Source organism: Hyperolius riggenbachi, chromosome 10, assembly GCF_040937935.1.
Source record: "Hyperolius riggenbachi isolate aHypRig1 chromosome 10, aHypRig1.pri, whole genome shotgun sequence".
In the NCBI taxonomy this organism is placed as follows: Eukaryota; Metazoa; Chordata; class Amphibia; order Anura; family Hyperoliidae; genus Hyperolius; species Hyperolius riggenbachi.
Window position 1 is genome coordinate 108392413 of NC_090655.1, and position 14798 is coordinate 108407210.

The following is a 14798-nucleotide window of genomic DNA, read 5'->3' on the forward strand; positions in this document are numbered from 1 at the left end:
CAGGAGGAGGAGGAGGTTACTAGCCAGAGATTTCAGAGGCAGAGGGGAGGAGGTAGTATCAGAGGGGAGTGGAGTTTTCACAGACTGAGGACTGGAGATACAGATCAGCTTGACTCTGTCTAATGTGATGTGACAAGCAGAATATGGGCGCTCTCGTATCACAGAAATAAATAATCATAAACTGTTGAAGCTGTTTGCAGCTAGATTTGCTGTGTAAACTATCTAAACTTTATATAAGATATATAGACAAGTTACTTGTTATAGTTAGTTTTTCATCTCGGATCTGCTTTAATCCAGTCAGACATCAGTCAGAAACATCTGATATGCATACCTGTTCAGGGCCTATGGCTAAGGGTATTAGAGACAGAGGCTCAGCAGGACAGCCAGGCAATTTGCATTGTTCAAAAGGAAATAATTATGGCAGCATCCATATCGCTCTCAGTTCCGGTGTGGTTTGAGTGCCACCACCAAGCACTAAGAGAAGCTCATTTTTTAAATAATTTTGAGGCTTTGAGTTTATTTAAAAAAATATATTTTTAATTTACAATGAGCAGGGGTTGATGTTTGCAATATTTTTTACAATCTGGAGTTCAGCTTTTACTCAGGACCTTCTTTTTTAAAAAGATAAATAATATTTTAACTAGCTTGGTGTAGATAAAGTATATTTCACTAGATGTCACTACTGCACCATAAGTACAATCTAATGAGAGATCCTGCACAAATCGGAATGATTTCTGTAACATGAATAGGCTTTATGCATACTGCGCTGGATGTATGATTGCCTTTTCAGCAACATACAGGAACGATGCACATCATATTATTTTAGAAAGTGGCCTTTTAGGGTTATTTTTGTGCCTTTTAAAAGCCTAGTGGTTTTGGCTCATCATAAGTTAACTGCATATAAACTAATATTTGTAATAGTTAAAGTCTTTAAAAATGATGTGGTAGATGGGAGAGAGAGCCCGTACTATGCGTTAAAGTGAACCCGAGGTAAGAGGGTTATAGAGGCTGCCCTATTTATTTCCTTTTAAGCAATACCAGTTGCCTGGCTATTCTGCTGACCATTTGCCTCTAATACTTTTAGCCATAGACCCTGAACAAGCATGCAGCAGGTCAGGTGTTTCTGACAATATTGCCGGTACTGTTTAACAGGAAATAAATATTGCAGCCTCCATATCACGCTCATCTTGGGTTCACTTTAAGTAGGCCTGGATGTACATTACAGGAGCCTATAGGCACAGATTTCCTGGCAGCATAGACTTCACCCTCCATGAACCTACAAACCCCCACCAAACTGCACCACAATTGTGCTGGCTGCCCCAGCTGTCACTTCTCCCTTACTTCCCTTTAAAGAGAACCAGAGACAAAGCACCCTCATGTATTTTTACCATATATATCAATGGTAACATGACAGTAATACACCTACTCTGCTCTTTGTTTCATTCTTCTTTGCTAAATCTACCTGTTATCAGCTCTGATAAGAATCCCTGACTGAGCATTCAGTCTAGCTTTGTCTCCGAATGTTATAGCTGAGTCAGTCTTCTGTGATGTCTTTTCAAGCCCAAGTCTACCCTCTTATGGCCCTGCTTTCCTGCTAGCTACTATGTATCTTTCTAGCAAGAAAGCACAGCCAGGAGGGGGCAGGCTTGGGCTTGAAAAGGCATCACAGAAGACTGACTCAGCTATAACATTCCAGGGCAAAGCTAGACGGAATGCTCAGTCAGGGATTCTTATCAAAGCTGATAACAGGCAGATTTAGCAGAGAAGAATGAAACAAAGAGCAGAGTAGGTGTTTACTGTCATGTTCTTATTGATAAATATGGTAAAATACATGATGGTGCTTCTTCTCTGGTTCTCTATAAAGATGTCACAAACATCACATTTTGGGTTCACGAACGGCGAATTCGAACCTTAGGGAAAGTTTGAGTTCACACGAACTTTGCAGGCAAATTTAGAAACCTACAAAGACTGTTTTTGGCCACAAAGATGATGGAAAACTTGTTTCAAAGGGTCTTGGACAGGGGCATGACAGAGGGGGATCCCACCAAAAATTACTAGTTGATGCAGAGTCATGTTTTAATCCCTAAAGGGCAGAAATCACAGTACATTCCTATTACTATGCTACTATGCCTGCAACTGAATGTAGCAACAACAATAGCAGTAGTGTACACAGCTCTGGTTGTCAGTGGGCTGTGTTGTGCAAGTAGAGGGCCAGCGCATACTGCAAAGGCTGCATCTGAAATGACCAACAGCTCACTTGTGCAGCACCTATAATAAGCTATCTGCATACTTTGCATTTAATTCAGATGCAAATATATAACTACTATTACTTACCATGATGCAAACGGGAAACTCAGGAATACAGGCTGGGAGCAGCTAACCTGGTAGTTACATACTAGCAAAATTATGAAAAGGGGGGGAGGTTGTGCATCCCTAAAAACATGCTGCAACTGACTGGTTAATCACTCAGGTATGCACCGCCTCTATTAGGCTGAAAATGCATGCCCCAAACAAATGCTACATTTATTATACTATGGAGGAACTTTGGCTTCCACTATAGTTTGCATGCAAAGTATAATATACTGGACACTTGCGCCACGGTGAGGCAGACCTCCGGGCAAGTGGCCTAACCTAAATTAAAAACAACATATGTGTAACCTTGGGAGCAGCTAAGCAAAAATGTGTAACTTACATTTTAATGGACAGCATTTTTTAATGTCACACACTGAGATATGCAATAGGTGAAACACAATATAGTGGTAAATAAGGCCCTGGATTAGTAGTACTCTGATTGTGTCTAAGGTGGCACACAATTATATAAGTAGTGGGCACAGCACTGGGTGTCAGTGGGCTGTGTAGTGTCATACACTGAGATATGCAATACTTCAAACACAATACAGTGATAACAGGCACTCGATTAGTACTCTGATTGTGTCTTACATGGCACACAATTATTTATCAGTGGTGGGCACAGCTGTGAGTGGGTGCCACTGGCCTCTGTGGAGTATCACATATGCAATAGTTCAAAACACAATACAGTGATAACAGAGGCCCTAGAGCAGTAGTGGTAGCACTCTGCTTGTGTAATGTGGCACACAATTATATCACTAGAAGTGGGCACAGGTGTGGGTCAGTGCCAGTGGGCTCTGTCTTTGGAGTATTATACAGCCACTGAGATATGCAACAGGTCAAACACAATACAGTGATAACGGAGGCCCTGGAGCAGTAGTGATAGTACTCTTGTTGTGTAATGTGGGACACAATTATATCACTAGAAGTGGGCACACACACAGGTGTGGGTCAGTGCCAGTGGGCTCTGTATGTGGAGTATGAGACAGACACTGAGATATGCAATAGGTCAAACACAGGCAGGCAGAGGTTGGAGCAAATGACAGGGAGAGAGTTGTCAAACCCAGGCAGAGGTCGGTACAGGCAGCAGGCAGAGAGAGTAGTCAAAATCCAGGCAAGACTCATCAACAGTAAATTAATCAAAGTCCAGGCAAAAAACAGTGCAGGTAGAAGGCAGAGAGAATAGCCAAAATCCAAGCAACAATCGGCAACAGTAAATCAATCAAAGTCCAGGCAAAAATCAGTGCAGGCAGAAGGCAGAGAGAATAGTCAAAATCCAGGTAAAAATCGGTAACAGGTAGGCAGAAAAGTAGATCAGCAAATCAGCAAATCACACAGATCACAGCACTTAGCTCAGCCACAGCCAGGAAGCAAATGGCAACATGGCATTGGATACAAACTTACTCGTATCCAATACAATGCTAATTTCAGCCAATCATATTTTTTATTATTTTTTCCCCTTCCTCCTCCATGACCCCACGCCGCCCCCTGACATCACGCCGTACTGCTGCACACTGCCTATCCGCCATCCTGATTGGCCGCCGGGTCCCTGGAAGAATTGCAGAAATATTGGGGTACCTGGTGGCCGTGGGGTAGAAGCCTGGGTCCCACTAGCCAGCGCTGATCATGCGCAGGACCCAGGAAACCAGCGCTGGAGGCGGCATTAGCCAGCCTGAACTGAGCTTACTGCTCTGAGCTGCTGTCACTCAGCCTGAGCTCAGTTCAGGATTACCGACAGAGGGGTTAAATAGAAATTATACACTGTATTCTTTTGGTCCTTTTTCTCCCCGAAAAGAGGTGTGTGTTTGTGTGTGTGTGTGTGTGTGTGTGTGGGGGGGGGGGGGGGGGGGGTAGTCATTGCATCTTATGGACTGAATACATGTAGTCCCTGGTTTGCGAATGCCCAATATAGGAGCGATCCGCCAATATGAGCGGCCCGATCCCGTCAATATGACATAAGTTCCGCATGGGGGAAGTTTGAAGAAGCGGCTTCAAACTTTCCCCAAGTGCCAGTGCATGCCCTCACAGCAGCAGCAGTGGTGTTGGACTCACCCCTGAACTGAGTCCAATGTTGTCTGTCCTCCGCTCTCTGCCTCCTGCTCCATATAGCCACATACAGCACCGCTAGATGCAGCATCGCTTTGCTTCCTGTACATCATGTGACATACAGGTTCTTGCACAGAGGGGGACACTGGAGGCAAAGAGGGGCACATAGGAGGCAAAGGGGACAGAGATATCACAGCGTTCTCACTTAAGAATGGATTCAGGTTAAGAACGAACCTACAGTCCCTATCTCGTTCGTTAACAAGGACTACCTGTAATCCCCATTGGGCCCGGTGCCAGGTGTCCTGTCCCCACCATGCAGCCCTCCAGCTAATGCCTGTGACAATTGCAGAGTGCGCAGTGGAAACCCCCTTCTCTCCAGCTGATGCACTCTGAGCCCTCCATCATGTGTTGTGAAGAAGACACAAGACAGACGGCTCAGCGTGCAATGGCTGGAGAGGTTAAGGCTTCTGCAGTGCACTCTGCAATTGCCGTAGGATTACTGCACCTTACAAGTCTCAGGGATATTTTTTAGTGGGGATGCCAGAGAGATAGCATTGGGGGACTTGGCACCTAGCGCTGGTGTTATTGCATTGGCTAGCACCCTGTGCTAGGGCCCTGGGAAACTGGTTAGTAGGGAAAGTATCTTAGGAGGGGGAGACATCTTGGGGGGACAAGATCCACAAGATGCCTCTGCACCATTGACTCATCAGGTGTAGTAATTTTTTCCCTCAACATTTGTCCTCTAAATCTAGGTGCATCTTATGGTCAGGTGCATCTGATGGTGCAAAACATTCGGTAATATATTTTTGATTGACTAGGTAGAAACGTCCCTACAAACTAAGGAAAGAACTATGAAATGCATCAAAATTTGGGAAAGTTTGATTGGTAATTTGGAGTCTCAAACTAAACTATAGATCCCTAATATCTTTCAATTAACGAAATGGTACCAGGAACGGTTGTTGGAGAGTGATCCTCCCATCATATTGTGAAAGACAGGCAAATAGTAAACTTGATATAGGATAGTTGAACAAGGGTAATCTAATCCAGGACAGGATATTGATGGAGGAAAGGTCAAATTGTGGTATGTGATGCTTATAATGTGAACATGGTAGTGGTTTACCTAGAAATAATTCTCTAATGATGTATATGGTGCTATGCCTAATATGATGTACACAAATGTCTATTCACAATGATTATCCATGTTGGAAACATCCTAATTGAACTATATATAGATGTTGAGATGTTTGAGATGAGTTTTTTTCAGGTTAGCTGTAAGGGGTAGCTCATAGATCTTAAAAGACTCACTGCAGAAGGACAATATGTTCAACTACTAAACGTGTTTCAAAATTAAATTTGCTAAATTTTTATAACATTGTAAGTGGAATAGTCTTGATTTGCATAACTATTGCCATATTTAAAGATTAATTAGCATAAACACATCTGGTTTGGTATAATTTGGTAGCCCACATTTTGTATTCAAGGTAAGAAGGCCTGTGCTTCAGACCAGTTTCATTTTATATTTCAACAATGCACTTTTTATTTCATGGTTTTTCAAGCTGTAGATAACAGGATTTAATACGGGGACCAATATGGCATAAAGAAGTGCAAAAAACTTGTCATATTTTGGATTGTAACTTGTTGTTGGTCTCATGTACAAACAGATTATTGTTCCATAAAATATAACAACACAGGTCAGATGAGAAGAACACGTAGAAAAAGCTTTTTGGCGACCTTCTGCTGACTTTATCTTTATAATAGTAGATATAATGAATATGTAGGAAATAAGGGTAAGCATAAAAGCAACAGACAATATGAGACTCCCTTCTAAGTAGTTTATCAGCTCCACCTCAGAAGTGTCACTGCAGGAGATCTTCAACAGTGGAATGACATCACAGAAGAAATGGTCAATAAGGTTTGAGGCACAAAAGTTTAGCTTGGATATCAGAACAGCATGGCCACTCAGATCTATAAAACCAATAGCCCAAGCATGGGTGTCCGCAGAAATTTTTCCAGGGGGAGGCAAAAGTGGGGGGGACAAAGCAATGCGGCGCGCCAAAAATGGGCGTGGCCATGCAACAGAACATGGGCGTGGTCATGGGTGGAGCCAAATATACAGGAACTTAGAAGTGGTGGAGGTGGGCCCACCCAGCAAAATGTTAGATGAAGCCCCCTTTTCTACAAAAAATAATGCCCACAATAAATATTTGGCAGGAGCATTCTGAGCAGTAGCAGGAGCATTCCCTCCCACACTGACTAGATCTCAATAATGCCTTCCTGCAGTAAATATTAAAATATGATCAGTTACATCACATCAGCGGCTAAAAGAGCAAATGTCAAATCTGCTACACAAGCGCTGTAGCAAGGCCAAAAATATAACAAAAACCAAATATGCGAGCTACGGCTGAAGAGCAGATCAGTGCTAGTCAGAGGATTCCAAAAACATGTTTTACACAGGCAGCAATGCAGCACACACACACACACACACACACACACACACACACACACACACACACCATACACACTGCAAATACCACACACATCACATACACCACACGCACTGCACAAACCAAACATACCGCACACCACAGCGTACAAACTGCTTACACCATACACAGTGCAAATACCACACACACTGCACAAACCAAACACATACCGCACACCACAGCACACAAACTGCATAGGGCCCGTTCAGACTACAAAATGCGGACCGCAACGCATGCGGACCGCAACGCGTACGAACGCACGCATGTCCGCGTTCGTATGCGTTGCGTGGCTGATCCCATCACTGAAAAGTGAATGGGACAGCCGCGCGTTTTTGTAAAATCTGCGTGCAGCATGCGTTCCCGGACCGCACAGGTCCGGAACGCATGCTGTGTGAACATCAGACATTGCACTCTATGCAATGTCTGATGTCGTGCGTTTTGGCCACCTGCACGCGTTTCCAAAACGCGGCTGGAAACGCGTGCAGTGTGAACGGGCCCTTACACCATACACACTGCAAATACCACACACACACACACACACACACACACACACACACACACACACACACACACACACACACACACAACATCACATACACCACACGCTGCACAAACACATACTGCACACCACAGCGCACAAACTGCTTACACCATACACACGCTGCAAATACCACCACACACTGCACAAACACATACCGCACACCACAGCACACAAACTGCTTACACCATACACACTGCAAATACCACATACATCACATACACCACACACACTGCACAAACACATACTGTACACCACAGCGCACAAACTGCTTACACCATACACACTGCAAATACCGCACACCGCAAATACCACACACCGCAAATACCACACACATCACATACACCACACACCTCACAAACCGCCCACACCACACATACTGAACACACCACATGCCACAAACCGCTTACACCGCAAATACCACACAAAGAACACACATCACACTGCACAAACTGCTCACACCACACACTGCAAATACACACACACACACACACACACACACACACACACTGCTTACACCATACACACTGCAAATACCGCACACCGCAAATACCACACACATCACATACACCACACAGACACACACCTCACAAACCACCCACACCACACATACTGCACACACAGCACACCAGTTTTTTTAAAAGGCCTTTTGTCCAGCAGCACACTGTTGTACCTGAAGACTGTTTTGTAGCCTCATCCAGTGCAGGAGAGTGTGACTGTGTAGCTCCAGTGTGTTACATTTAGCCCTGGGATTCTGAGATTGCAGGATAGTGGAGGAGGGGGGCGTGTACAGGAAAGCCAGCATGCTGTGCTAACATCAAGATCCCCCTGCTGTGCAGTCTCCTCTCACCTCCTCAGCTGTGTCAGCAAGGTGAGCCAGGGATGCTGAATAGCCCTGGAAGCCCTGTCATCACTCAGCCTCCCTGGACAACTGGCTGCTGTAGGGCCAGGCAGCTTTCCCGTCCTGTACAGTGTGCTGCCTCAACTGTCACCCCCGAGAGAGCTGCTTCTGTCCCTGAAACTGTGCGGCGCCATATTGTTGTAGCCCAGCACAGAAACAGCAGCTTCTGATTGACCCTTAGCTCAGAATCAGAGCAGGAAAACATGCCCAGCCCACAGCTGCCGGCCCGTCCAATGATTTACGGATCTCGCAGTGACAGAAATATACTGCTGGCAAATGGCAACACAGCCGCCCGCCCGTCCCTGCCTGCTATCGCTGATCATCCAGCCACCCAGGGAGAGTGACTGTACCCCTGAGAGCTGTCTCTGACTGGCGGCTCGATACTTCTGGGTTCGGGTGGCTAGGGGGGGGCAGCAGCTGGCTAGGGGGTGGCGTCTGCCCCATTTTGCCATATGTGCGGATGCCCATGAGCCCAAGCTGTAATTGCAAGCCCAGCAGCTTGTCGTAAACTCATCAGAATAACATAATGTAGAGGATGACATATGGCAACATAGCGATCATAAGCCATGGCTGAAAGCAGGAGGACTTCGGCACAAGCCATCGCCAAAAAGAAATACATCTGGTATATACATCCCCAAAACGGGATTGTGGTATTTCTGCTTGCTAAAATGTTCAATATTTTAGGCAAAATACTGGAGGTATAAACTATGTCAATAACTGAAAGGTTCATCAAAAAGAAATACATTGGGGTATGAAGATGGGAATTGCAGCTTATTATGGTAAAAATGCTAGCATTTCCAAAGATAATGATTAAATAAATAACTAAAAATGCAATAAAAACTGTAAACCGAACATCTGGGATGTCAGATAATCCTTCAATGTAAAAATATGCTGGGTGGCTATGTTCTGAGTAATTATGGTACATCCCTAGAATGCAGACGTGTAAATGAGCTTAGATTACTCCAACACTTGTTATGAAAGTGTACCCAAGCTGAAGCTCGGGTACAAAATTAAATACTTACCTAAAAAGTGGGGAAGCCTCAGTATCCTTTTGAGGCTACCCTCGGTGCTCTGATGTCCCCCGTCGCTGAGAAGAGACGAGGCATTATCACTATTCATATCAGGACCTCGGTGCTCTGATGTCCCCCGTCGCTGAGAAGAGACGAGGCATTATCACTATTCATATCAGGACCACGCACCTTCTCTTCCTTCAGCACTCAGCAATGGGGTACTTTGGACCACCGAGGAAAGCCTCAATAGGATCCTAAAGCTTCCCTCTTTTCAGATTAATATCTTATTTTGAACCCGAGCTTCTGCACGGGATCGCTTTAAGAATATATTTTTAGTCCACTAATTTATTTATTTATTTATTAATTAACTTTTGTGAATGTGGATTTATGTTATGTAATGGGCTAAGCATCATGCCTTGGGCTGCTTTGTACTGCATGTTTGCCATTCAAGGGTTGGACATACCATATTACCATATTTGAAATATTTCCTAGTATCTCATTTCTGACTGAGAGATGCCATAGAGGACCAGCAAAAAGGAAACAGCCATAGGGGACCAAATATGTCATGCCAAACATGCCAACATTCCATAGGGGAAACATGCCATAGAAGACCAGAAAAAAGTCAGCAAAATTACATTCTGCAGCAGAATTCAGATTGTTATTGCTCTGGGGCTTGCTATACTTATATATAGCAAGTCTAGGACTGAGAATGGGATCGACATGTGCTGTGCTGTTTGTTGATCATCAGGGCGGGGATCGACGCATGAGGCGTTATCCATCATTTGTTCGGTATCGAGAGGCTATGGCATTTGATCATTTTTGAGGATAGTGCCATGGGAGTAACAAAATGGTCATATTTATGGTTAGTTAAGAACATTAAAGTCCTTTTTATGGTTGTGTTTTTATTTCATTTTAACTCTTTGTGGAAAAGGGTAAGGGGTACATCAGTACCCCCATACTAATTTCACCTAAGGAGATAGTAAGTATCTGGAGGTCACCTCTTAAAGGGCACTCCCAGATGCCACCATGTACCCCTCCAGGGTGTAAATGCCCCACCTCCTCCTGCACCGGAGATGGGGAAGAGCCTCTTGTCCATAGATTGGACAACGGCTCTGGGGGAATGGGGGGAGGCTTGGCCGCCTCTTTTTTCCACAGCCACCCCATATCATGGACCATGTAGGCTGGTATAGCTCAGGCTGCAGATCCCCACACAGTCTGGGCTCCACAAACTGTCTATCCCAGCATGCATGGGTGACAAGGAGTTAAAGGAGTTAACAGTGATCTGGCCATTAAAAAATTAAATGAAAAAAAAATTACTCTGTGGTCCCCCCTCCTGAGCCTCTTTAACCCCTTGTCACCCATGCAGACTGGGATAGCCAGATTGATAGCCAGCCTAAACTATACCAGCCCACATGCTCCATAGTATGGGGGGCATTTTGCTGACTTTAAAAAACATTTTTCTTTGAAATATTCCAAATCCATTTTCTCAAAAATGATTGTAACATGTACAGGGACTTTGCTAATAACCGCTAAAGTGTTGTTTCACACATTTTTGTGGTAAAATTTGCAAACATGCCTGTGGACATGATGTTTGGCTGTCCCAACTAGCTTGAATGTATAAATTAACTTCAGTAAAACAAATATGAATAATAAATATGTATGATATCTGAAAGAAGATCAACACACTGCTGCTTTTAGAAGAGAGAGAAAGAATCAGGCCTTTTTTTGCCCCCCCCCCCCCCCCCCCACACACACACACACACACACCAAGTTAAACAAGAAATGAGTGAAATGTATTGGTGGGTTTATTTGGGCCAATAAGTCTATAAAATAAACTTTTTTATTCATTTGAATACTAGTTGACAAAACCTTGAGTAGAAGGAGGGCAAAATATGTTAAAAAGTACAAGCAGCACATGACAAAGCAGACATTGGGGAACGTTCCCTACACAGCTGAACAATGTTTCAATACATTGAGTTCAATTCCTTATTAGCATTGTTCCATGTTTTTGTCTGGATGTCTAATTGTATTCTTGTTTCTCTGGAGACATGTAAAGTTAATTAGTTTCAAATCTAAACATTAAGAATGATGTAAACTCAAACCATAAAATATGAAACGACATCTACTGGGACTGTTTGTTTTCATGCACTAATTTTGCATGAAATGAAAATTCATATGTTAAACAAAGGAAACAATTTCTAATGTATGGCTCAATCCAATGAGAATAAATCTTAGTATGAGACCATATTTTGTATATTATAAAACATATCTGAGGAAGACTCTTTTCAGATAATAATAATAATAATAATACTAATAATAATAATACTTATTATTATTATTTTAGCTAAAATGAGGTGGACATAAATACCCCGGTTTTATGTGGTTTATGCTAAAAAAAAGTGATTCAAATCAAAGTGATTTTATTGCACCTGTTTAATTGCCATGCAGGTTTTTAAGCTAATACGTAAATACAGGTATATCCTGACTTACGAACATCTAACTTTCGAACAATACAAACAGCATGAAAATGCAAACAAGTCAAAACATTTTTTTTCAAAAATACATTGTAGGTTTTGAGAAAATCGATTTAAAAAAAAAAAAAAACTCAGTAAAATAACATTCTGTTCCGGTACAGTATACTATGTAGCGTGTTCTGAGTTTTACATACACATTTTATACATTTTAAAGCAAACCTGTGATCCAGCACCTCTGGAATGTTTTGTGGTTTATGTGAAATCAATTCAATTTCACAATTACATCTAATCGTAGTTGCAAAATTTTACATGCAGTTTCACGTAACCAAATTAGCACATTATGATCATTACTAGGACAGAAGGAGGCACAAAGGGGGACAGTAGGAGGCACGAAGGGAGACAGAAGGAGGCACGAAGGGGCAGAGCCGGATTAAGGCTAAATGGGGCCCTAAGCAAAGTAACTGATTTGGGCCCCCCCCCCATCATGTCGTAATAGAATCAGAAGATGCAGTTGCACAGCAACATGCCACACACACCGGGGCAGCCAAGCTACTGGTTGCTATGGGCAACAGCCCGCTTTCCTCTGTGGGTGCACAATGCAAGGAATAGCAGAGGCAAAATGCAGAGTGAGAGATGAATGGCTGGGACATTTGCACTCAGGGGCTGGGGCACCCCTGTGAAGAGGGCGCCAGATATCACAGCAGCAGCACTTTCCTCCTGCATCTCCAGCCTGGCAATAACAGAAAGCTCCGGACACCGCCAAACCGGAAGCCGTTCCCCAGTCAGAATTACATAACCACCCCCACCACCGAACAACCGATTTCCTCCCAAACTAGACAGCCACCATGCAGCCTCCATCCCAGTGAATATGATAGTCCAGCAGAGAAGGCAGCTGCAGCGGAGGAGAATGACAGCACCAGATGACTCACATTCACCTAGTGCGATCCAAGCAATAGAGGTCCCGTCATCCGGAGCCCATTTGTCTCCTCTAGAGTGCTGCCGCTCTGTTACTACTACTATTACTACTTCCTGTTTGATCTGAGAATCAGGAAGTTCAGAGCGAGCGGCTGCACTGTAGAAGAGACAGATGGGTTTCAGATGACAGGATCTCTATCGCTTGGATCATGGATAGGTGAGTAAGCGTTTGCCATCTGCTACTATCATTCTTGCTGCAGCTGTGGTTCTCTGTGGGAAGGGAGGAAGGAGTGGGCAGTGGCAGAGCGCACAGTAGCAGCAGGGGGACCTAGGAGGAGAGCCTGGCTCTGAAGACAATCAGCAGCACACGGCATCATTTGACAAGACAAATAACATTTATATCGCGCTTTTCTCCTGGCGGACTCAAAGCGACAGAGCTGCAGCCACTAGGACGCGCCCTATAGGCAGTAGCAGTGTTAGAGAGACTTGCCTAAGGTCTCCTACTGAATAGGTGCTGGCTTACTGAACAGGCAGAGCTGAGATGCGAACCCTGGTCTCCTGTGTCAGAGGCAGTGCCCTTAAAGGGACTCTGAGCAGTGCCTGTGGGTATGCCTTTAAGCATACCCACAACTAATTAATTACATCCTCACACCTACCAGCATGATGTTTGTAATTATATCCCCTGGGTTCCTTATATTTCATTGCATTGTGCCGAATCGAGCTGCCGACTTTGGAGAAAAGTCGTCCTGTGTAATACAATGTAACTATGGAAAGATGCATATAATTTTGAAGCTCTCTTTCTCCTCTTTCCAATGATAAATTGCCGTGGCCGCAGGTTCGATTGCAAAAATAGCGAAAACTAAAAGGCATAGGGTGGCGGTTTATATATCATTGGAAAGAGGAGAAAGAGAGCTTTAAAATGATATGCATCTTTTCATAGTTACTGCACTGCTCAGAGTCCCTTTAACCATTATACCATCCAGACACCGCTGACAGAATGGTGAGGGCTGGTTTATGTGCTGATGGGGCCCCTTTGACTCTGAATGGGGCCCCAAGCGACTGCTTTTGTTGCCTGGTCGGTAATCCGGCCCTGCAAAGGGGTATAGGAGGAAGCACAAAGGGGGACAGTAGGAGGCATGAAGGGAGACAGAAGGAGGCACGAAGGGGTATAGGAGGAGGCACAAAGGGGGAGAGGGGGTAGTAGAGGTGGTCCAGAGTGACACAGTGGAGGCAGTGGTGGCACAGAGGGAGATGCTGAGGGAACAGAGGTGACACAGAGAGGGACACTGAAGGCACAGAAAGGCATAGAGGAGGTACAGGGGACAGAGAGAGATGGCACAGTGTTAAGAATGGATTCAGGTTAAGAATGGACCTACAGTCCCTATCTCGTTTGTTTTCTGGGGATGACCTGTAGATGAAAAGATGTGGGCAGCTTTGACTGACCGTTGACTGGCCCTGCCTCCATGTAGTATGAGGACCAACAGATTTTGATTACTATGAGCAGATTGTATAAGTAAGCTCTCACACTACATGGAAGAGGTACAATTTGCCTGTCACTGGCAAAACAACATTGGTTGTGTGAAGGCTTTTGTCTCAAAAAAAAGTCTAGATAAATAACACCTGACACAGAGATATTTATATATTTTTATTTATTTTTATTTATTTATTTATTATATTTTTATTTAACCCTGAAAATGGGGCTGCTTAATGGAGAACTAAACAAGCCTTCTTCCACTAACAGCAGTACTGATTCCTGCAATACAGGGAAGGACACCAAAAATCTGTATATCATTTTTTTTTTGCAAACTGTTACAGTAGTTATGCGGTGTGATGTTTATTTCCTTATTTTTTTTTAGAAATTGTCAAGGGAAATTATTTGGAGTACAAACTTATTAATAAATCCATTTCTGAATCTGAAAAAAAATGAAACTATGTATGATACATTGCTGTGTGTTTTCTAATAAAAAAAATAATATTAATCTTTAAATCTGCCCCCCTGCAGTGTTACTTAGAATACTGATTGCACTCTACTGGTGGTTTGAAAAAAGCACTCTGATTTGTGGCTGTTTTCTGATCCACTAA

The 14798-nt window shown here is 43.7% G+C and overlaps 1 protein-coding gene across 1 annotated transcript; it reads right to left on the bottom strand.

The window, feature by feature from the left end:
* Window positions 1–5893: 5893 nt before the first annotated feature.
* Window positions 5894–10503, bottom strand: LOC137536712 (olfactory receptor 5B21-like). The gene is made up of 4 exons (XM_068258938.1): window positions 10384–10503; window positions 9340–9469; window positions 8802–9244; window positions 5894–6388 (listed from the first exon to the last, which is right to left on the bottom strand). Exons 1-4 carry the CDS (start codon window positions 10501–10503, stop codon window positions 5894–5896), a joined length of 1188 nt encoding a protein of 395 aa, XP_068115039.1.
* Between the last annotated feature and the right edge of the window lie 4295 nt (window positions 10504–14798).

Bases quoted from the DNA above. Each gene is read 5' to 3' on its own strand.
- LOC137536712 (XM_068258938.1), bottom strand. From the start codon at position 10,503: ATGGTCCATGATATGGGGTGGCTGTGGAAAAAAGAGGCGGCCAAGCCT. The intron at 9,470-10,383 runs GTGGGGCATTTA...GTCTCTTCTCAG, and splicing joins CATCTCCGGTGCAGGAGGAG to CGACGGGGGACATCAGAGCA. The intron at 9,245-9,339 runs GTAAGTATTTAA...TCTGCATTCTAG, and splicing joins GAGGCTTCCCCACTTTTTAG to GGATGTACCATAATTACTCA.